General features: G+C 44.2%; 1 protein-coding gene across 2 annotated transcripts in view; it reads right to left on the bottom strand.

Moving 5' to 3' along the window:
• VAV3 (vav guanine nucleotide exchange factor 3) overlaps window positions 1-23,012 on the bottom strand; it is a 136,919-nt gene that overhangs the window by 86,720 nt on the left and 27,187 nt on the right. For both annotated transcript variants that reach the window (XM_035894485.1, XM_035894484.1), the window contains exons 2-10: window positions 17,606-17,664; window positions 16,651-16,716; window positions 13,675-13,783; window positions 10,399-10,491; window positions 10,231-10,299; window positions 6,559-6,662; window positions 4,395-4,494; window positions 2,883-2,978; window positions 1,192-1,260 (exon numbers count right to left, since the gene is read on the bottom strand). In XM_035894485.1, coding sequence (XP_035750378.1) covers window positions 1,192-1,260; window positions 2,883-2,978; window positions 4,395-4,494; window positions 6,559-6,662; window positions 10,231-10,299; window positions 10,399-10,491; window positions 13,675-13,783; window positions 16,651-16,716; window positions 17,606-17,664 — 765 coding nt within the window. The remainder of the gene's footprint in view (window positions 1-1,191; window positions 1,261-2,882; window positions 2,979-4,394; window positions 4,495-6,558; window positions 6,663-10,230; window positions 10,300-10,398; window positions 10,492-13,674; window positions 13,784-16,650; window positions 16,717-17,605; window positions 17,665-23,012) is intronic.

The raw sequence follows: 23,012 nt of genomic DNA on the forward strand, positions 1-23,012 counted from the left end.
GGCCAGCACATACCTGCCATAGCCACTCTGGCAAGAGATTTCTTAATTGGTCTTTTTCAGTCTACCAGCCACCAAAACCAATGAAGCAAGACAGCAAATGGGAAAGAAAAAGGCGTGCATGGCGAATAAAAGCCCAGGTTATTTTCCTAGCCAGTCAGCAGCAGCCCGGATGCTTGGCTCGGCACTGGATGGGGACGCCACCGTGCTACCCCGTTTCAGGCATCGCTCTGTGGGAGATGATTGTGGCGGCGCTCTCTGCATTCACTGCACAAAACCAGGTGACAAAAAAGGGGAGCCAGAAATCTCACTTGCGAGCAGGTCTGTATTTCAGGCATCCAAGACAGACAGTCACATTATACGAGGCAGCTGGGTGGCCCAGAGCTAACGTAGTCTGACCTTAGATCTGTGGACCATACAGATTACAACAGGAGATACGACCCATGCCCTGGCAGCTTCCTTCCCCCTTTCCCCACAAAGGATGGGGGGGGGAAAAAAAAAAAAAAAAAAAAAAAAAAAAAAAAAAAAAAAAAAAAATCACAATCCCAGCCCGTGAATGTCACAATTCCTGCCGCGAAGCCGACTGTAGCAGAACTATGCTTCATTCCTGAAGCTGCGCAGAGGAACACGTGATATATTACCTTATACACAAGGCAGTACAGCCATTCTATAAAGCATTCGTTTGTGCCACTTGCAGGTGAATGTACAGTGACAGATAATCTACCTCCAGAAAGACACGACTGCTTCAAAGGTAAAGCCACAGAGATCATATTAAGATGACAGAAAAAGAAGTCTTGTGAAGAAAGAGAACTGTCTTCATTGCACTGGGAAACTACTGACCCTGATTAGAATTGACTTACAGCGGCAGGAGCATTCCTGAAGTCTGGAAGTGCGACTAACATTACTGAAACACCTGGTTTTCATCTCATTATATGACAGCAAACTGAGGTAGGAGTAAACTGAAATAACCAAGTTCTATTTCATAAACCCTCCGCCTCAGGAAACTACTGAACTTGTTTCCCAGACCTGAGCAAAGCCAGCTACATACTCGCCCCGACGTACTCGTAAGGCTCATCGTGACCTGGGAAACATGTCTGACCTGCTGCAAAGAGCACGCTCTCCTCCAGGAAATACAGTTCTGAGCTAGCATTTTAACTGCCAAGGACATAAATACTTCATTGCCATGAATATTACCTTCATTGCATCAAGCGCCAGTTTCAGATTCGCCTTCTCCGTGGGGTCTGTAGTGTGCTTGACCAGCTCCTGCGGGCAGAGCAGTTGAAACTTTTCACCCGCTGCCCGACAGTTTATAAACTGAAGTTGTCGCTGCTCATCCCCACCACCCCCAATAAAAAGCAAAAAGCCAAAACCAGAACACACAACCCAAGAACTTTCACTTTCATCCCCATAGGGACCTACCTGTAGCTGAGCGGGGGCTACTGCAAACAGGTCAGTGTTTGAGAGCGGCTGCTGCGTGGCACAAACACTGGCTTGAGCTAATAAGGAGCCCTCATTAGACGCTGATTTGGTCTGCCCAGCACCTCAAGCTTGCCGGGCAGATCACCGCGGTAGGCGCACGCCGCAAGCAGAGGTAAGCAGCGAGCCCACCTGCACGCCACTGCACGGCGCGGCACCCGCTCCAAAGCACGCACTGGCCCGCGGAGAGGCACGTAGGCTGGCAATAAAACCTCAAGTCGCCAACTGCTTAGGAGAAGCCCCTGTCTCATTACACCCAAGACAAAGCTGACACAGAAAACATTTAAATTAAATGTAAAAGTTTAAAGAATTTTTTTAGCCACTTCCCATATGGAAAATAAAGGGGCTTTTTTGGGTTTTATCAAGTGAAAAAGTAACCCTGGGAAAACAGGTTATTTCTTCTTCATCATTTGAGAGAATTATACATTTCAGCTAACATAGTAACTTGCTAAAATCCTAGGAAATAAGTATTTATACTTCACATTACAATTCTAGCAATTTACTCCATTTTTTTCTTTCGAAGTCTATAAAATATTTCCTTCTTGTACAATGTATACTATAGCGTCGGGCATTAGAACACTGTGACATAGTATGTCATCTTGTCATAACATACAGGTTGATTATAAAATCATAACTCAGATCTCATAAGGTTTTTTAAAAAACAGTTGTACCATTCATTTTGTTTTTTCCAATTTTCCATTGATCAAAATATTAATGACTCATTTACAGAAATACTTCAAAAAATGTGGTATTACAGAATGTATGTTGCTCTGCAGAGTCAAAATTATGCTTCACATCCAAGCAGTAGATCTTTTTAAAACGACATTTTACAAGCATCAGCAGGGCTGACAGTCTAATACAGTAATATATTTCTTTGCAGCTGAACTAATGAGTCTCCTGGCACAGCTATCAAATTAAATTTATAAGACTCTCCACCCTTATTACAGGACTAACTGCAAAAGCTAACGCTTTGTGGGTTATAACAAGAAGTATTTTGAAATAAATATGGCTTTATTGTAATTTATGACAGCAAAGAAACATCTTAAAAGTATGCTGTAAGTATGGTCCAGCTTCCTCTTTTGGGGGGTAATGGTTCACGTTTCAAAGTACCGTGATCACGGCTGGGTAGTACGAACCCTTTTAAACACCCAAGAATGAAAGGTGCAGACACTGAGGAAACACCCGGGGCTTACTCTGCTTTCCCCAGGTGTGCTTCAGCTCGGAGGAATGACCTCTGCAAGAAAACCCACATCTGACTGGGGTTTATTTCGTAACAAAAGAGCCTCCAGTCTATGGAAATGTCAATCACCCCCCTTTGATAAAGGCCTTTAGCTCTCATTCTTACAATCCACTGATGATAAACAATCGCGGTTTTGCTCTCACCCCCTTAAATTTCAAATACAAAATACCTGGAGCAGTAGGTGATACTTTAGCACTCTCTGCATTGGAACCACTAGAAGATCCCGCAATGTAAACTTCCCGTTATTGGCCCTCTTGGAACATTCCTAGTTCAAAGCAGAAGAAAGAACAAGACAAGAGAGTTAGAAAATAAAAATATTCAAGTGATACAAGTGAAAATTCAATGATATATGGGCCAAGGAACTACATTAAGTGTGAGATAAAGAATATCAACAAAACCAAGGAAAACAGTATGGCAACAACAGCTAAGCGAAAAAAGACTGGGTCTGGACACTTGTTCTTAGCTATTTCAACAGCATGAGACAGGGTAGAATAAACATCACAAAGGCAACAGAAATTAGGCATTCCATTGAACTAACTAAACTAACAAAAAATAAATAAATGGAAAAAAAAAAAAAAAAGACATTGCCTACAAGCACAGCGAAGGCAGCAAATATTAAACCTATCTTCAAAAACAGCAAAACATGATCTTGGAGACTACAGGCCAGTCAGTCTCACTTCTGCCCCTGCAAAAAGTATGGAGCAAGTCGTCTTGGAAGCAATTTCTGGGCACACGAAGGTGAAAGGGAAAATTCAGCATGGAGTTACCACAGGTAAATCAATGCTTGACCTACTTGACTGCTTTCCACAATGAAATGGCTACATCTGTGAACGGGTGGGGAGAGTCTGCCTGAGCTTTTCCAAGGCTTTCAGCATCACCACCCACAGCATCCTGATATCCAAGTTGGGACGTTATGCTCCAGACAAATGAAACACCAGGTGTATGAAAAACTGGCTAGATCATGAGGCTCAAAAAGAGCAGTGACCAATGGTTCCTGCACTACCTGAGGGACAGCTGCAAGTAGAGCTCCTCGGGGGTCTGTCCAGGGACCCCTCTCATTTAATAGCTTTAGCAATGATCTGCAGGAAAAGACAGAGGACACCCACAGCAAGTCTGCAGACAAGACCGGGTTGGAGGTGCAGGAGACACTATACAGCGCACGTCCAACAGCAACCTCGCATGAAGGCAGCAAGGACAAAAGCAAAGTCCTTTCTTCACCAGGGACACACTAACCCCGAGGGCTGACCAGCTAGGCAGCAGCTCTGCTGGACAGGACCCAGGGGTCACGGCAGACAGCAAGCCCTGCCAGGCTGTGGGACCAGGGCTTGTTCAGCCTAGAGGTCCCTCCCAGCCTCAGTGATTCTGCAATCCTGTGCTCTCGGCTGAGATGTCACGATAAACAGAAGGGTACTGCTGGTGATCGCTTCCCAAAAAACCCCTAACCCTACTGATGTCAGTGGCAAAACTCCATTCACTTCAGGGCCAGGATATGTACCACAACAGCTCACGTACTATTTAATCAGAGGCTCCAAAGAAATTAAAAGGAAGAGAAACACATTCACGTATCAGTCCAGCTGGTTTTTCACCATAAAGCTTTTGACTTGGATGAAAGCAGAGCATACTCATAGGAACATGAAGGTTTATATATACATATATATATAGGTTAAAAAAATACTGATACCTCTAACTTCAATTTAACATCTTCTTTTGTCTTAGAGATGTTGTCTAAGCACGATATCGCTATCTCCACTTGACTGCAGTACTGTCCATAAATAACCAATCTAAATCAAAGCAAGAGATAAAGAATGAAAGGAACGCTCACTTATTTAAGAACAATCCTTGATCATTTTTCACAAATACATTGTTCACAATCCTCCCTTCAAAAGGAACGGTGCCTGAATAAACAAGGATAGGATTTAGCCAGGGACTTCAATGGGCAGCATGAATACAAGGAAGAATATTCAGGAGAACGCAATTTTGATCTGCGTTCAAACTGCTGTACAATCACTGCAGTCTCCTTTCACATTCGCAGGTATACATTCTGATAAATACAGGATTCGTTAAAAAGCAGTGTAACTGCTGTTTAACAGAACAGTCTGCAGCATTTACAACACAGTAGATCTCCAAGGCCATAATGAGTAAATACTGCAAACACGGGCTTAACAGGATTAATGACCACTATCCTTTAAAGAACCTGTAGGTTACCCAAACCGATCCATCTCCAGAAGTTCCTACCAGGTTACGTCCCGTGCGCTCTCAGATCACAACAGCAGTGCATGAAAACCTCAAAAAATGGTCAATCATTGTCAAGGGCAGCAATGCTTCTTGAAGGACCCTGGGTTTATGACAGGAGGTTTTTGCCCCTCTTTGGTGTCCTTCCTTCTGCTGGTCCCAGTGCAAAGAGTGCTGTTCCACCTTTTCTTACATTTCCTGAGGTGATTCCTTCCGTATGATTCAGATCCCTTCTTTGGGGGTTCCCAGGAGCTTTCCATTGGGGTCTCCTAAATTTCTTTTTCTCTTGCCTAACCTTTACCATTCTTTTTTTTTCTGTAATTCTTTGTTCCCAATTAAAGTGATTATACTGATTTAACACCACTTCTGATTACTTTTAATCACTACATGATGAAGACACGAAGTCTACCTCCATATGTTTCCCTTTTGTATAGTATAAACTTGAGGTTTCTTCTCAGTGTCCCTTGTTCCACGTTCAGCACACATTTCAGAACGACTTTTGAAAGCCAAGCATTTCCCAGCACAACTTCTTCTTGGCCCCTAATCCCTCCTACAGCAGTAGGAAGTCTAACAGCCCGGGAAATAACTGTGCCCTGCTTCAAGATGAAAGCTGGGACAGAGGACCTCTGAAGGCCAGACTGTTTACGGGCAGCCTGGGACACCCTCCTCCCTCAGGAAACAACTCTCCTGCCTAATGTTTTCGGGATGCTGCTGTCCAATTTCTCACCAGCTTGTTATTACTGCAACAACCCTCCCTCCCCATCACCCTCAGAGCAAGTCCAATTAGCTCCCACAGGTCTTTCCCGCTCCGGGGCCAGAAGGAACTCATTTTTAACCACAACCCAAGGTCGGTCAGCACCGCGGCCCGCAGCGCAGGTGTTTCTCAGCCAAGCACCACAGACATGTCGGCTCACCTACACAGTCCAGCAGCCTTAGCGCTGGCAGAAATAACAGCCTGAAAAGGTGGGTTAAAAATTTGGCAATTAGCCTGCAGAGCATGGCACGATGCCATAGCTATCTTGTTATGAGCTCGACTATCTTCTTATCAGCCCGGCTGTCTTGTTATCAGCTCAGCTACCTGGTGTTGCTGCCCGGCTATCTGTGGGCAGAGCTGTTTGCTTTGCCGTCACACCTCTGCCTGCAGGGCAGGCTAAGGCCCTGGTCTCTTCTCTCTTCTCCTCTGCGCTTGCTTTCTCTTCTTTCAAGTTATGACCTCTCCAGTTTTCTTTAGCATGGAATAGCCTTAATATATATCCTTGCCTTATTTTGCCCCTTCTGCCCCTTTTATAACATTTGTTAAACAATACCGGTCCATGCTATAAAACACCTGGCATTGTTTGCATGACAAAAATGTTGTGCAAAACAAGTTATTTAAGTTTTGTTCAAAATATAGGTGCTACCTGTCCATGTACCAGGGGTAAGAAGAGGGGGGCTCATACAGGAATACGTTACATTTGGACTCCCAGGCCCAACGCACCAAACCCTGGCTTGGTCAGTACACGGACTCCAAATTCAATCCTCTTTCAGAAATATTCATCAAACAAAAATACGGTAAAACAGTTCACCAAATTGAGCATAGATTATCACAGTTGGTAAGGGTACATAAATCTTACCTTTCCTTGTAGTTAATGAAAATTTGATACAGGTTCTGATCAGTTTTGTTAGCGATGGAATCATTGATGTCCTGCGTTAGATTCCTGTGAATTTTCACCAAATCCTTAAAAACAGCAATGAGGAGGGGGAAAGGTTTTTAAACACAGAACGGCTTAAAGCTTTGAACATAAAAATAAATTATTTCATGTTAGATCCATTAATTTCAATGAATTGGAAAACAGATCATTTGAAAGTAGAACCTAATTTCAAGGTTTGCCACATCTTCCATACAGTGCGACAGGAAAAACTGAACTCCCAAGCACTACCTATTAGAGACTAATTTATTCTAGCCTGGAACGTGCACCGTTAATTCATCTTCATTTTATAATGATAATTTTAAAATTAAGCAAGTCAAGTAAATGCTTTAGTGACAAGATAAAGTAATGATTCATGTCCCTGAGCTGTGAAAAATTCGTTTTGTACATTACATTGGTCAATTAGTGATGTTCTAGTGCTAAGTTAACTGCGCTCCTAATGACTTTCCCAATACAGCAGGCACCTAATGGCTGAGAGGAAGCCAAGAACACTGCAGACAGATTGGCTCCCTGAGCGTAGCAGCAACTTGCCTTACTTGGGCACTGGGATACCAAAATCTGTAAGCAGCTATAGGAGATTGCATCAGCCTTAGCGCTGTATGGATACTGTCAGAGAACTCGCAAGAAATCAAGTCAAAACAGGTTAAAAAGTTTTGAAATCAGGACAACGGGCTGTAAGCAGCATGCAGACTACTGCAAGGACAGGGAGGACTGTTTAAAAATAAAGCCATTGGAGATGGTTCAATGCAGTACATTATATACTGCAACACAATCCGCAATATTGAGCTGAGAACCAAGGGAAAACATTTCCCTTGCCACTGATGAGAACTACGAGCACACACAGGTCCATCACCACACCGCCGCACACCAGGTCAACCACCACAACACTGGGATCAAATTCAGTTGCTAGCAACTGTACAGCCCTGTCCTCGGAATCTCAGCTTGCAGCAGGTGAAGACGTTGCCACAGAAATGCTTCCCGATTAATGTATGGCAGGAGCACGACTCCTCAGGAGTGCACAGGGACTCAGCTAAGCAACACCCCTGAAAAACAGCTTAATGCTAAGGGCACAAAATGCCTTTCTGAGCCTCTGTCTCCAAAGTCACATTTTAAATTAAACTGATGTTAATGTCATTAGAAATGAATGAAAGCTCCAACCCTCCAGGACCTGTCACGCATACTGCCACCGCCCTTTCCCTCTGCACGTCTGTACATGTATCTCAACTCAAATGCATGCATAGGTGTACATACAAATGCACCTACGTGTGTACACACAAATGCAAATATATGCACATAATATATACATAGACATATACATACAGAGACACACAACAAGTATAGACCCATACGTACATTTTAGAGGACAAAACTTTGAAACCTGAGCCCTAAGGAAAGGCACTCTCTTTAGACTGGGAGTAGTTTGGGGTGCTTGATTTGGGTTTGTTTTGGTTTTTTTTTTCCTTAAAAATAAACTATATTTTGCCATCAGCAGATGATTCTGTCCAGCAAACATCTTTCAGAGTCTATATAAGGAACACAGCAACACCCTAAACCACCGGTCCTTCACCACAGCCCTTTGGCAGAGGCCAATCGAACCTGTTCTGAGAACACCACGCTTGCTCTCCACATCGCACTTTGCTGCAGAGCTCTGTGTCACAGCTATTTTTATTTTAAAACAAGCTTCCACTGCCCTCCAGCCTTCCTGCTGCGGAACTGCTGCAGAGACAAGCTCTGAGCAGACAAAGCTTTTGCACATATTTTTGGCTAGGGCAAGCCCTATATTTCTTTCAACGGTTTTGGGTGCCTATGAAATGCAGCTGGAGTCAGAAACCAGCACCACCTGGTAACAGCAGAGCACTGGACGCTGACCATGAAAAGCAAAGCAAAACAATCTAAAAACAGATTCCTACGTGTCTTCCTAGTTTCAAATGAACAGCTTTTGTTCCTTGAACTCCTCTCATCTGATCAATACATTTCTTTAACGAGCCGCGCGTCGGCTGACCTCTCGGTTCGTGCCCACAGCGCGTGAGCCCTTTCGACAGCCCTGCGCGGCGTCTCACGTCGGCTGCCTTTAGGTCTTCCAGCACATGCAAGTCACCGTGCCCAGGCACACAGAGCCCTGGGGAGGAGGTTTGCAGTAACTTGGGTAGGGCACATCAGGGCCTTATTTGCAATGAATTAGAAACATTAATGCCAGACAGAATACAAATTTGTTTTGAAAAGCAAAGGGATCTCTATAGGCAGCTGAGGCACTTCAAGACGACAAATAGCTTATGGATATCTGTGGCAGTGCCTGGGACTAATGTTCAAAGAGAAGGAAATTACAGCAATTGAGATTCAGGGTGAAGACTTTAATAGCAGGACAAATATGGGAAGGTGTCAGATCCCACCATCGCTGTAATAACGCTCGTAATTTAGCTTCTGTCAGGATGGTGCTGGAACAGCAGCTAAAACGTTCTTACACACCAGGTTCCCACAGACCAAGAAAATCCCCAACACCTCCTAGCGCAGCCCTGAGGGCCGGCGGGACATGCCGGAGGTGGCCAGAACAGAGGGGAGCTTTCACAGGCAACACAGGTTCGATGTGGCCGGCGGGCCACGCTCTGCGGACCCTTGCTTTACAACTTGCCTCACAAAAGACCACTCATTTGTCTGTGCTGAGAGAGACTTCAGACCATGTCTGATGTCTTCCTTTAAAGTCAGATAAAGACAAGACATCTGCTGAGTACATCAACTAAAAATATAAGTAACTTGTCATACTACTATGATTATGCCAAAAATAAAATCCTAGAATGGTTTGGGTTGGAAGGGACCCCTAGAGGTCACCCAGCCCAACCCCCCTGCAGCAGCAGGGACACCTTGAACCACATCAGGTTGCTCACAGCCCCGGCCAACCTGGCCTGGAATGGTCCCAGGGAGGGGGCCTCCACCCCCTCTCAGGGCAACCCCTGCCAGGGTTTCACCACCCTCATGGTAAAGAATTTCTTCCTTATATCTAGTCTAATCTTCCTTATATCTAGTCTAAATAAATGGAACAAAGTAGCAATCACAGGAACCTTGAAGATTTTCAGTCAAATAAAGAGGTGTCCTAGATACTTCACAGAGGATTTCCTTATCCTCTCCAGCACCAGAGTCTGAATCCAAAACTGTGAGTTATCTTAGCTTTAAAATGTCTTCAGTGATGACGGAGCCAGGGTGGATAGAAGGATTTGCAGAGCAGCTATAGAAATCCTAATGAAAGTGCCACTCAGCACGCAGTGGCAGGCAACCTACAGGCACAACTCTGTGCTATCACTAAAATGCCAGCATATGTTAGAAGATAACTCATCTATAAATTATGAGTTTCTACAGGTCAAAGATATTCCAGTGTATAACCACTCTGTCTGACACAGTAATACTATTTCTCTTCTCTTATTCCCTCAAGCGGACAAAAAAGGAGATAGTCTGCCCATCCTTTTTTATCAACTACCCTCATACCTACATGAAAGCACCGTGCACCGCATTTCAAATGATCTTTTTGTGCAGTAACCTACAACACAAATATATCATAACCAGCTATGAACCCTGTATCTGTTCATTAAATATGCGATTACTTACAGGAATGTTGATGAAAACAGTATCAAACTCTGATGCTGACAGAAACCTTTTCAATGGCACCATGAAAAACTGCGAGGAAAAAGAAAAGTGTATATACATTGACCATGTCGTTATCTTTTCTAGACTTACAAAACCACTCAAGTAACAATTCGTTAAGTAGTCTCTTACTTTCTCTATCGATTCCAGAGTTTCGGTGTACTTCTCTTCGGTTTGCTTTATTTCAGCAAGACAACAGCTTCTTATGTCATGTTCAGTATATTTCTGCAATTACAACAGAGCCCAGTGTAAGCCATGAACAGGCACCCAACGGGTAACAAGTGCGTTTATTTGTTTAGAATTAAGCAATTAGGGTAACTGCTTCCTGAATGTTTCTGAGTACTGCAGCCTCCAAAATGACGGCAATAACCAAGAATATTTTAATGTTCAATTAGTTGATGACTGTAAGAGTTGTCCTAAAATGCAGCATCAAAGGAATATTATGAGAAGTTAATGTTTAGACATAAAACACTGAACTCTCTGCATGCACTTTGGAAGCTGAAATACAAGGTCACGTTTCATTTACAACCAGACTGAGAAATCTTATTTAAAATACCGAGCAGTTAATAATTCCATTAAACTTAATGGGACTAAATGATGTAAGTAACTTTGCATTGCCATAAATACTGGATTCAGTCCAATCCCTGCACTTATTTACAGCTTTTCCCTTTTAGTTCTCACGGGAGCTTTCTCTTCAGACACAATACAAGTACGTCCTCGAATCAGGAGTGCAGTGACCTCCAAGTTCGGCTCTTGTGTATGTATGTGCGTGTCTTCAACAAGACCCTGGGATTCTTCCGTGTAAACCACCAGACTCATAGGAAATAGAAGTAATTATCAGCACAGGACTCTATAAAAATAGTTGACAAGCACTCTTACTGAGGATCAGATTTACGGTGTTACAGCTTCAGTAACTGGCATGTGTGATTTCAAATAAAAGAGTAAATACCTGGGAGAAGACTTAAAACATCTGGAAACACATAGTTCTCATCTCAAAACCTGTCATTTATTCTCAAATTCTTTGGCAGGGGAGTGGGCACTGTCACAGTTAACCATAGTTAATTAATCTCAATAAAGTGTTAGAATGTGACATTGCTCGGGCTTTAGTTATTTTTTACCTTTGTAAGCTCAATACTGTTCAAACCGCTGGCAGCATTTGCACCAATACAGAAGCTGTTGTACCCAATAGCATTTATATCCATGCGGGGGGTTGTGGTTCACCAACTCTCATATGAACAACGCAAACAAAATCCTGGGATTCCACTTAAAACAACTCACTTCAGGTTTGTGCTCTCCTAATCCAAACAGATCATTCACATAGGCGCTTTTGGCAGAAATGAATATATTAATTTTCTATCTGTGCCACAAAATTCTAGAATTTGAATGCAATAAACAAAAGGTGAGAGGAAACAAGAAATAATGTGGGAATACTAGTACAAGTGAGAAAAATCGCCTTTGAAGGTCAGCTACTGCTAGAGAAAAATTAGCAAAGTTTGCTTCGCGAGGTAATGACAATAAATCAAGGATGAGGGAGATGCAAAGCAATTTTGGCTGCTACTGGAGACTGAAAAGTATCGGGTTCTTCTAAAAATCTACTCAAAGACTGTCTTGTGCTTGTATTTCTTACATGCAAGGAATTCTCGTGTAGGATTCAAATTAAGTAACTGCGCAAAATCGTCATGTTGGCGTGCAGTGTATTTACAAACCCGAGAGGAAATTATCACAAATCAGAAATAATTACCACACTCAAGAAGGCTGTCACAGCAGAACAGCTGTAATGCCACCCTTCATTGCATGTGGTGGAAAAAATATTTTGCTGTACCATGTTTTCAATTTTCATTTACATTCTATAAAAACACAAATACAAGCGTGTTCAACCTGAAGTATCGAGGGTAGGATGCAACTAAAATTAGAACATGAAAGTCTCGATTGCTATATTAATCATTTGCTAGAAACATGGACACACGAGGGTGACATCTGCAACAGGAAAGAAAGCATGAGAGAAAGTTTACCCGCTACCAACGGCCAGCGATTACCCACTGTTACAGTTGAAGGAAATAAAAAAGCCACCCACACTCATTATGTGAAACCCAAAACTTAACGCATTTTGACTTTCAGTAGAAAAAAAAAAAAAAACCAAACTCGAAAACAAGTTCACAGTAAAGATTTCCTATGATTCAAACACTTTTCTGAAACATCCTGCCTGCAAGTGAATGCGACTTCAGTAGATGTAAAGCAGGGTTTTTTCAACTCAATTTTTTATTTAGTTTTCACTGAATAACCTAAACTTTAGGAGTTGAACAAAATTAAACAAAACATGAAAAACTATCACAAGTTTCTGCTTATCTCATCCTTAATTCATGTGCATTACCTGCAGGATTTTGTATTAACAGAAAACAGGCTTGAAAACAACACGGTTATACTCAAAACAACAGAGACTAAACCAAGGCAGCAATCTTCCCAAAGGCAAGAGAGTTACCCCTGGCGAATCACCACAGCAGCCACGAACACAAATCACATCAGGCACCTCCTGCACTTGTACTGAAAAGATGCACAGGGTATACGAAAAGAAAAAGGAAAAGAAAAAAAGTCTTCAGTCTTCTTCATGTAACTCTACTACCAAAAAAGTAGAAGCAAGTTTCCAACTTGAGACAGCAATCGGCACCATACAGCTGCACGTCAATACAGAGGCAGGAAACAACTGTCCTAAAACCCATAGCCTGCCGCGGCCACACACTAACATTCCCCAGAAGGGAAAGCACATCTCTGGGGAAGAGCAGACACATACATCAGGGTTCCTCCCAAACAGCAAGTAAATTTTACTGCCTAAGTTCAGACTTTTTTCCAAGAGAGGTTTGAAAACTGACCATGGTGCCTTTGTATGATCAAGTGAGCAAGGCACTTACCCTGTTCTCAGTAAGACCAACCTGATGATCAACAAAAATCTACATGGTTGAATAAGCAGGAATTTCATTGGTAGGAAACAATTATCCATTGTCCTTGTTAGATTAGTTGTCCAAATTATGGCTGAAAAAACAGCACTTCACAATATTATAACCTAATTTTTGAAGCAGGGCACTTCGAAGTAAACAGTTAATTTAATTGCTCTTAAATAGCTGGTAAATCTTACCATTCCTAACTGGCAGTCTTAACAAATTAAGTAATTATGGTATTTCATTTAAAAATTACATTTCTTCCCAAAAACGACCATCATTAACTTTCGACCCTTTGCCGGAACAGCCTGCAGTCTTACACAGGCGATAATGCACTGCACGTGACAGCGCCAGATGCAACCAAGCCCGAGTGAAGTTTCAGTGAAACTAGCTATAAAGAAACAATTTCACAAATATTAACTTTCAAAAATGTAACTGCTGTTGTTCGAAAATAGCTAGGAACTGGAGAACGTACAGGTTGCTGTGCTGCTTCATCTTTCATTAGGTCTTCGTAAACTTCCCCACCTTCATCTTCTCCATAGACGCAATCATACAACTCCTCATCTTCATCAACACCGGTTTCACTGAAAGGAAAAACGAAACGACAATAAAAGGAAAGCTGTGGAGCACAGGCAAATTACCGTCAGCTCTGCAAGGGACCACTCCTCATAGGAAAAGATTTCCACAGCAAACAAACAGATTAATTAATACAACTATCTCATTAAAAGAACTCATTAAGGGAAATTAAGTCCATTCATTTTCTTTCCTCAATGCATTTAAAATACGATTGTACAAAATCAACACAAGACTGAAGACAGCACGAATTTAGAACCAGTCAGGAACTAAACCAGGCACCAAAGGCAGCTTGTCAGGACAGGTCTGTCCTGAGGTGCTGCTGTCCAGCTGCTCTCTGCTCTTCGTCCCTTTTCCCACCACATCTGGTGAAGAGGAGCTGCCTCTCCTGACCGCCTGGCATCCCCAGCGCTGGAACAGGTATCCTTCCTGCCAGAAGAAAGGATTACCTGGGGTCAAAGACACTGAAGGCTGCAGAGCCAGCAGCTGAGAGTCTGCGCCTCCACACCGTAAGCCAGTATCCTGATCACCTCGTGGCAACCTTCAGCTACCCAAAAATGGAAAAAAGCAACCTTCGCAGTGAAGAACAGATGGTTCAACAAAACGGAATACGCACCAGAAGTGTTCTCCTGTTACCCAGACTGCAGAGATAGCCCAGCATAAAGTCAGTGCTCAGCTCTCCCGTCAGCCAGTTCAGCTTCAGCAGTCAGTCCTGCTGGAGCTTTGCCTGCTTCGCACTGGGACCATATCGAGCCCATAGTATCTCTTGTCAGGGTATATCTACAGAATATCTCTAGAAGATATTGGAAGTAGTCCAGTCATGGTGACACAGAGGCTTGATCAGATGTGATGATAATTGAGATTTTTATTGTTGGAATACAACACTGAAATCCTTCCGAGTGAGAAAGAAATTGAGGCTCGGCCCGGTAGAAGTGGGAAGGACAACGGCTTCCCTAAGTGGATCATCAGTACTCAGGCATGGGACTTCAAAAGGCAGAGACCAAGGATTTCAAAGAAATCAAAATGAGCGGGGATTGCTACCAACACAGCTACCACCGGAGTGCTTGGAGATGCCAGACAAAATCCCTACATCTGCAGTCAGGACTGTATACAGGAACCAAGTGAATTTTTTATTTCTCATTAATATGTACCACCTTTTTGTTGTTGTTTTAATCCAGGACATCAGAAGGATAAAGTAAACAAGCATTAGAAGTTCCAATAGGAGTAAAAAAAAAACCTATTTGGAGGATTCAACAGGAGGCAGAAATCACTCACATCCCTTCCTTTTCCAACAGACACCACGCACCAGCAGAGCTAGAAAGGTGCTCCGGGTTAGTCCGACCTTTCCGCTCGCACCAGCGATGGTGGTGAGCTAGCGCTTCACATCAAACACGAGCGGCTCCATCAGATGCAGCACAGGCACACCCGATTTTACCACCTGTAGCTCCAAGGAACAAAAGCTGGCAAAAAGGCAGAGTAAGGGTAGAAATATTGAACTACTGCAGCTCTTTCTGTCAAAGCACCTGAAATTCATTCTCAATTCCTTAGGCGCCATTTAAACTCAGGGACAACTAGATTTATTTCAGTCAAATACACTTACTAATTAAGATAAACTAAAAGAATGGGCCATTTGCATCATTCACTGGCACTTTTGTTTCTCAGGAAGAGAGTACTTCCTAAATTGCTTCCTCTACATTGAGAGAGCCTGTAACTATGAAACGTCAGCCAACAGTATTTGTGTTTGATGCAGAAGAGCTCCAGATCTCAACTTCCCTCGCAGGATTTGCTAACTTTTTTTTTTTTAATGAAAAACTGTCTCCCCGTACTGAATCTGTGTACCCATTTAAGGACTTACAGAAATGCTATTTTCAAGCAGTGCTGCCACCCCATTCAAGAGATGAGGCCATCACCTCCAGCCCACCTGGGCCTGAGAGGAGCCTGCAGCTCCTACCTTCTGCACGTTGAGCCACATGGCGTGCAAGCAGCTCTCCGAGAGCGCCAGCCAGCTGCAGGAGACAAGGAGGAGCTCTGCAGGGAAGGGATACGTGGAGCGATGCCACCTGCGGTGGGGGTTCTCCTCTTTATAGGTGGTAAGGAACAAATCCACGGTGCAAACAGCAGCCGCTTCTCCACGTCACAGCAAGCGACCTACAGCGTGGCCAGAGCCAGGACAGAGCCAGCGACGGTGAACTCTGCGCTTCAGGACCGTGAGCCCTGATCCTAGCTCTTGCCCACCGTGATTCCTAATGGACCTTGAGAGATCCTAGCCACAGGATAGAAGAGTAGCTCTTCCAGACAGTTTTTTATGCCCAGATGTATTTATTTCTCCAGTCTGCAGAATAAAGCTGCAGTCTACCATTCAATGCGACATAGCATGTTCATGTCTACCTTACTTGTACCTCAAAGCCAATGATATAAATTGGCAATAATTAATAATCCTGCAAACACTCAGAGAGGTAAATGCACTCGTATGAAGAATTTCATAGACTTTAGGGAAATGACCCACTTGATTTGTGATCCAAACATGCGTCTTCTTGGAGAGTTGACAGCCATTTCCTTGGGCCCCTTACAACCGATACTGTATCTCTACAAAAGCATTCTCACAGTACAGACAGATGATTTAGAAACGCATTCATGATTTACTTTGCTACCAGCACCCTCTAAGAAACATGTTTCCTTACATTTATAAATGTATTACAATCATTGAGATAGGCTTTCACAATTAATTCCCCCTGGTCAGCATAATGGCTAACAAAATCCTTTTAAATCAAATAAATATCCCATTTTCATTAAAATATGGGGTCTATAGTATCATATAAATAATAGCATGCAACTGAAAGCCAAAAACCTTTAATTTAACTAAAGATTTACAACATACTCTATTAAATCAGGAAGACCTTTGTAGACATCTTCATCATCAACACTTTCTTCTGTAGGGAAGGGCCTATAGAAAGAAAAAGCATGGATTAGAGACAACACTAGTCTGGTCACGTACGTAGTGGGGTTTGGTTTGGCTTTCTAAAATTTTCCAAACAGATTACTGCATGGTAATGTGTTTGTATGTTCCCCTCCTTCTCTGATAGTCAGTATACAGTACCTAGATTTCTATATATGAATTGATACTTAATATAATAAAAAAACCTACCGGATGGGGTTGTTATAAATCACCACGAGTACACATCGCCATCAGTTTTTCAACTGAGAATGTCAACTACTCTTTTTAGCATGGATTACAGGACTGGCTAGGGAACTTTGCCTACGTTTCAAAAACATCATCCATTCGTATATGATAAGACTGCTGCATCAAACCATTCAGAAAGGTGGAGAACACCCAAGCATGAAGTCTTGCACTTGCTCTCACAGCCCGCAATTACAGTTCATGGGGTTAGGTTTGGTTGCGGGGTGGGGGTCGGGGGGGTTGTTTCTTTTTGAAAATGAGAATCTCACAAACTTGGCAGGTTTGCTGATGTTTAGAAAGAAGAGAAAACCCATTTGCCTTGCCATCGATCAGCACTGCACCAGCCTGACTCACAACTAGCTTACAATCCACATCACAAGTATCACACAGGTTCTGCCATAGCAACTGCCCGTTTGTTCACCTCCTGCTTCAGGCGAGAAGTGAATGTAGCTCAGGCACTTCAGCAGCGAGACAGAAGATACCCTCCGGAGCTCCTCAGAGGTTCAGAGGCTTGCTTAGCTGCCCGGTGGACAATCTGGCTTACAACCAGAGAAGTTCTTACTGGGGGACAGTGCCTACGCTGCCTCTAACAACTTTTCCAAGGCACACCATGCAAGGGGCATTACTGCCACCATTCGCGGGGACAATGACCTACCTTATTCCTGTGCCTATTGCAATAGGAGTCCGGGAAAGTTTTGAAAGTGTTTCTATCACCTGGCGAAGAAGGAAACAGAAACTGTGATTAGTTGTAGAACAAAGGCAATAAAACATTTTGTTCTCTATTGTTTAATTATCAGCAACACCATTTCACATTGAATGACGAACAGACACAGAGCGTGGCTGTGCGAGACACGGAGTGTGCTGACCTTCCACGGACTTCCCACGAGCTGGTTTGCAGTGCTTTTGTACTGGGGGACGCGACGGGAGCGCCAAGAGAGGGAACGGGAAATCTCTTACGGACAAGTTTTAGCACAAGTAAAAGCCAAGTTAAATGCATTTCAAACCAGGTCATATATGCCACAAATTAGACATTCAGTTTTCAACTGGACCTGGATGCAACTGTAAGCAAATTCTACCTTACAGACTGCGCTGAATATTTTTTTCTTTACCATAGCTCCAGAAAGAAAATCCCAAAGAATTAGTTTGAGCTTTTCCAAACGCTGGCCAGAAGAGGGAGCCAAATGCCAAATCAACAGAAAGCCACCTTTCCAGGAGCGGTGGGCAAAGGAAAGGTAATCCCTCATCAGCCAAACAGCTAAGGAAAAGCCCAGGATGGCAGCAGTCTGGAAGATCTCATCCTGAGAACACAACTCCTGTAGGCACTCATGGTTATACAGCAAGAGAGGAGAACGCCAGGGAGGGCAGAATACCTGCACACACGGTCACATACATGGAGTTATTTTGCCGTCAACTGTAATAATACAAGACCAGCTTGCACTCTGCCTAGCACGTCCTCTCCACCACACATATTTTCCCTTATTCTGGGCACTATCAGATTGGCAAGTCTTATTTGCTAGAGAAACAAAAAGAGCCAAAACAACACCCTGTCTGAATTTCCAGATGTCCAACGACAAGGTTCCTTCCCCTGAACCTTCGGGTTGGGTCTTCACAACTTAAAATCTGTATTAAGCTGAAGTGAAATTTCCAAAGAAGGTTTTTATCATTAGCACCAAAATTCATTATAGCAAGTCTACATTCCACTTTGTTTATTTTTGAAGTTCTAATTACAAGACTAACCTGACCACAAAACACAGAGTTAGAAGTACATCTCTCAAAGGAAGGACGATGATGTATTTACACGGGAGAATGGCAGAGTAAAAACCACAGAGAATAATCACCAGAGTGAATCAGGTCCCTTATGCAGATGAGCACAATTCAAAATTAACTAAGTTATACTACTCCAGTGAAAGGAATATTTGGGGTTCATTTAAGCTGCTGTGAAAACTAATGTCACAGAAAATCTGGTTTTGCCTTACAGAAAAGTCAATGAATAATAAAAACAAATACATATGCTATGAACATAATCAAAGGGCAGGCATATTAATTCCCTATGAACAGAAGAACAGAATGCAGCCTAGAATACATTTTGGAAATTGTGCATAAAATTTGATTGAATAAACCATAAAGTTAACTAAAAACTCTCTCACACTAGCCAGAAGGTCAGTAAGGAGGAAGGACTGCTTGAAGAAGTCTGGCTGTTGCAGGGCAGTTCTGGTTTCTGTACCAGGCAAGAACCTGACCACCTGCAGGAGGGCCAGCACAGGACCACAAGGCCTGCTAAGCCACACAAGACATGACGTTGTGGGAAGTTAACCGAAAACCCAATAGCTGGCAAAATGATCTGTCCTGACAGACGGGTGAGCACTGGTTGGCAAAGCCAGAGGAGAAGAGGTTTAATGATTACCAAACCAGAGGTGGGCAAGTCTGATGAACTAAATAGCCCTTTCCCGTTTCAACATGTTATTTCCCAGCACACACAAAGTCTTTTGCAAACTACTCCACCCACACAAACCTTTTTCCTTAGAGGGATTCTCACTTATCTAGCATAACCAAACCCCAGGAGTATGGCTTACTGCTTACAGCTAACTCTGCCGACTTCCAGATAGCACACAAAAGGTCTGTACAAAGCAGCTACTCATTTTAGGGAGGTTAACGAGCAAGTGTTTCCAAAAAGTATCACCACGTTACATTTTACAGGTATCAAACACACACACACACAAGAGCAAGACTTATAAATTAAGAGGAATAAAAAACCCTTTTTCAGGAACTGATGTGAAACCTTGGGGGGGGCAGAACAACAACAGAAAAACCCACCCACACACTGAGGAAGCCAGAACAGTGTTTGTGAGAACGTGCCCGCACAGAAGAGGGAGGGAAAGGAACTGTATGGGTAGAGAAAAGAGAAGGCTGCCAGTGATTTTCCTGGGGCTGGGAATGGAGAAGGTCTGGCACTGCAGGGAGAGGAAGCGAACGTGCCAGGACGCCAGCAGGCAGACTTCCATGGGACCCAACACTGGGTAATGCCCTGAGAAGGTGGCAATCATGACAGCAGCCACCAGAATCCCATCAGCGACCCTGTGCGCTCTCCAGAGGTACGTGATAGACGTGGCCACGCTGGCAATGGGCAGGGATCACTATTCTTCTATTTCTAAACAGTTAAGAACTGACAACCATTAATCACCCCAGTGTATATTTAAGATTAAAATACTTAACTGAAAACAGACGTAACTTCCACAAAATAACAGGCAATGCTTGCCCCTTGACCGCTCCTATTAAAGCAAAGCTTAAGACAGCACTATGTCAAGAACAGACGGTTTCTACTGAGGGGTCTTGTTCTTGCTGCTATGGTTTCCTTAAGGAATTCTGGGAAAACACCAGGAATACTTACACGAGTAACTGTATGTGAAAGTACCGCTCCTGGTCCACACGCTATCTCGACACCACATGCACGTAAATGCATTTGCTCCATCATGAAGCGGGGCAGAGAAAGATCTTCCCTCCACGTGAAATTTCAGTTCCTTGGTTCTGAGCCACTGCAGGAACTCTTAAGAGCTCCCAAATTTCTTGGTGGATAGGGGAGGTCGCAGTTACGCATGGGCTGAGTTGTCAGAAAAGCAATCAGAGGGTCAAAGGGCGTTCATCAAATCAAAGCAAACCCAGCAAAATGTCCGATTTCCAACAAACTGACACAGACTCGGGAGGTTTGCAGAGCAGTTGTAGTGTGAAGCTGTAACACAGTGCAATTCTGAACTCCAAAATTACAGCGTGCCATACTCATGAGCGTCCATAACACTCAATTTAATGCTTCTCATGGGCTTTTTTGCCTCACCCTCTTCCTTTCAGCGGAGCTTTAATCCGTTTTACCCAGTTAACCCTAAATGATTGCCCAGTTCTCTTCCACAGCAAGGGCTCAGACAGATGCTCCTGTACATCTGAATGGGGCCAGACTGGATCTCAGGCTCCGTGCAAAAGGAGCGCTCCTTGGCCGTACGGAGCCCAGAACGGGGCTTCCATGGCCAGCACGGCTCTGCAAGCCCCGGCTGTACAGAGGGCGGCTCGGCCTGGGCACCCACGCTGTGCCAGGAACAGGCACTGGAAACCAGACACGGAGCAAAGGTTTGTGTTTACCTGCGGGCTGGCTACCACGCATGAAAACAAGAAGTGTATGTTCTAAAACACCCTGCAACAACTACATCTCTTCACGCCGAAACACCCAATAACCCTAGGACTCTCCGGCAGCCCAGCTGAAACTGGGAGGCGTCAGCAAGGGACCGCCCGGCACAGAAGGAAGCCCCACCTGCCTCGGCAGAGCTCCTCTGCACCCACAGACGCCCTCGGAGGTCGAGCAGCTCCTCAGAAGTCCCATCAAAGCCACACTCACTTCGAGAAGGTATGAACGTGAAGTTTGTTTGTCAGTATATAGCCGGTTGATGCAAAATAAGGCATGAAATTCAAATCCACGGCCCTGCAAGAGGAAGCGCACCTCAGCCCGCACCCCGGTGAGGGCTCTGCTCCTCACTGACGTTTCGGGCACAGCCGGCAAGAGCAACAGTCTCACGCTACACATTAACTTCTTTTTTTTCTCCCCATGAATTACTCAAACAGCAGATTTTTTTTTTTTTGCTTGATATTTAGTATCCTTTCACTTGACTCTCCAGTTTATGTAAGCACTTTCATATCCCCTGCCGAAACATCATTTTGTAATCTCCTGCAGCCATCCTCGTCAGCGCGTGAAGGCAGATATCCCCGTGCAGGCTCACCGCAGCGGCGCGCTAGAGGAACTGCGCTACCTCTGTCCACAGCAGTGGCGCGTCTGAGTTTAAGACGTGCCCTACCAAGTGTTCTGGTGGGGTCACCTTTTAATCTCGTTTCTTAAAAAAGAAGTTAACAAATCATGCTGTCCAGGAACCAAGTACATCCTAAAAGTACTTCTCCACTTCCAGCAGAAACAGAAGTAAATAATTTCTCAGCTCCCTGTCTCCCCAGACCGGCGACATCGCTACTGACGGCCGTGTCAGGACTAGGCCCGTACTTGCATTCCTGATGCTTACCTAAACTGAAAGGGGTCAAGAAAAGTCAATGGCAACAGTTTCGCAGTTCATGCCAATAAAACCTAGAGAGGCTCACTCACGGGTTAGATCTTCAAAGCAGTGGTTGCACGCGTGCACTTAAATCAGGGTATGTTTCTCTAAGACACAGTGAAAGTCACCGAGAATTCACAGCCGCACCACATACCGAGTCTTTTTACAAAATCTGGGCATCCTGCTTAGTATCTGAGCGCTGCACTGCGCTGAAAGCTTACACTGCATTCCCTCCCTTGCAGTGAATTTATTTAGCAGATACATACAAACAGCTTAGCGTAACATAAAGCAGTTATTTGCCAATGAAAAACCTTTCCAATATCAACCTACTTTTGGAGATGCTGCTTCTTGACACACGCACATGGCTGCAGAAAGGCGAGGAGTCCTGACATCACACGTGCACGTACTGACGACCTGGGCACAGACGCACGCTGCCCAGAGCGCGGGGCGGGCTATGGGGAGGAAAAGCTGAAGCAGTAGGAAGCCGGTGCTCCCAGAGCAGAGCAGGCACGCTCTGATGGCTAGGGCGAGTCCCTGGCACGGCCAGATTACGCTGTTTTCACCCAGACATCAGATTGGGGGGGTGAGAAAAAGAGAAATCATCATTTTGCATCTCTGTCACTCAGAGAGGAGATGAAATTGCTATACACAAATATACTCTCAAATTACTTTCGTTAAGAAAGAAGGCCTAGCGTTTGCTACCTGCAGCTGGGCAGGCCCCAGACAACCCTGGCACAGAAGGGGGACACTCACACCATACCTTAATCCTTTGCCGTAATCCAGCATTAACTTTTGAACCAAAACACCTCTAGGAACTGTTACCTTCCCGTTTGCATCTACCTTGGCTGACAGGCATGAGCAAGGCCGCTAGCGCACCGCGCCGGGGCGACCACAGCCGCCCGTCCCCTGAGCCCACCGCCCCAGGGAAGGGTCACAAGCCCCATCCGACGTCTGCCCCCGCCTTCCCGCACCGCTGCCCGG

This window comes from Egretta garzetta, unplaced genomic scaffold, assembly GCF_000687185.1.
Source record: "Egretta garzetta isolate BGI_Z169 unplaced genomic scaffold, ASM68718v1 scaffold655, whole genome shotgun sequence".
Lineage (NCBI taxonomy): Eukaryota > Metazoa > Chordata > Aves > Pelecaniformes > Ardeidae > Egretta > Egretta garzetta.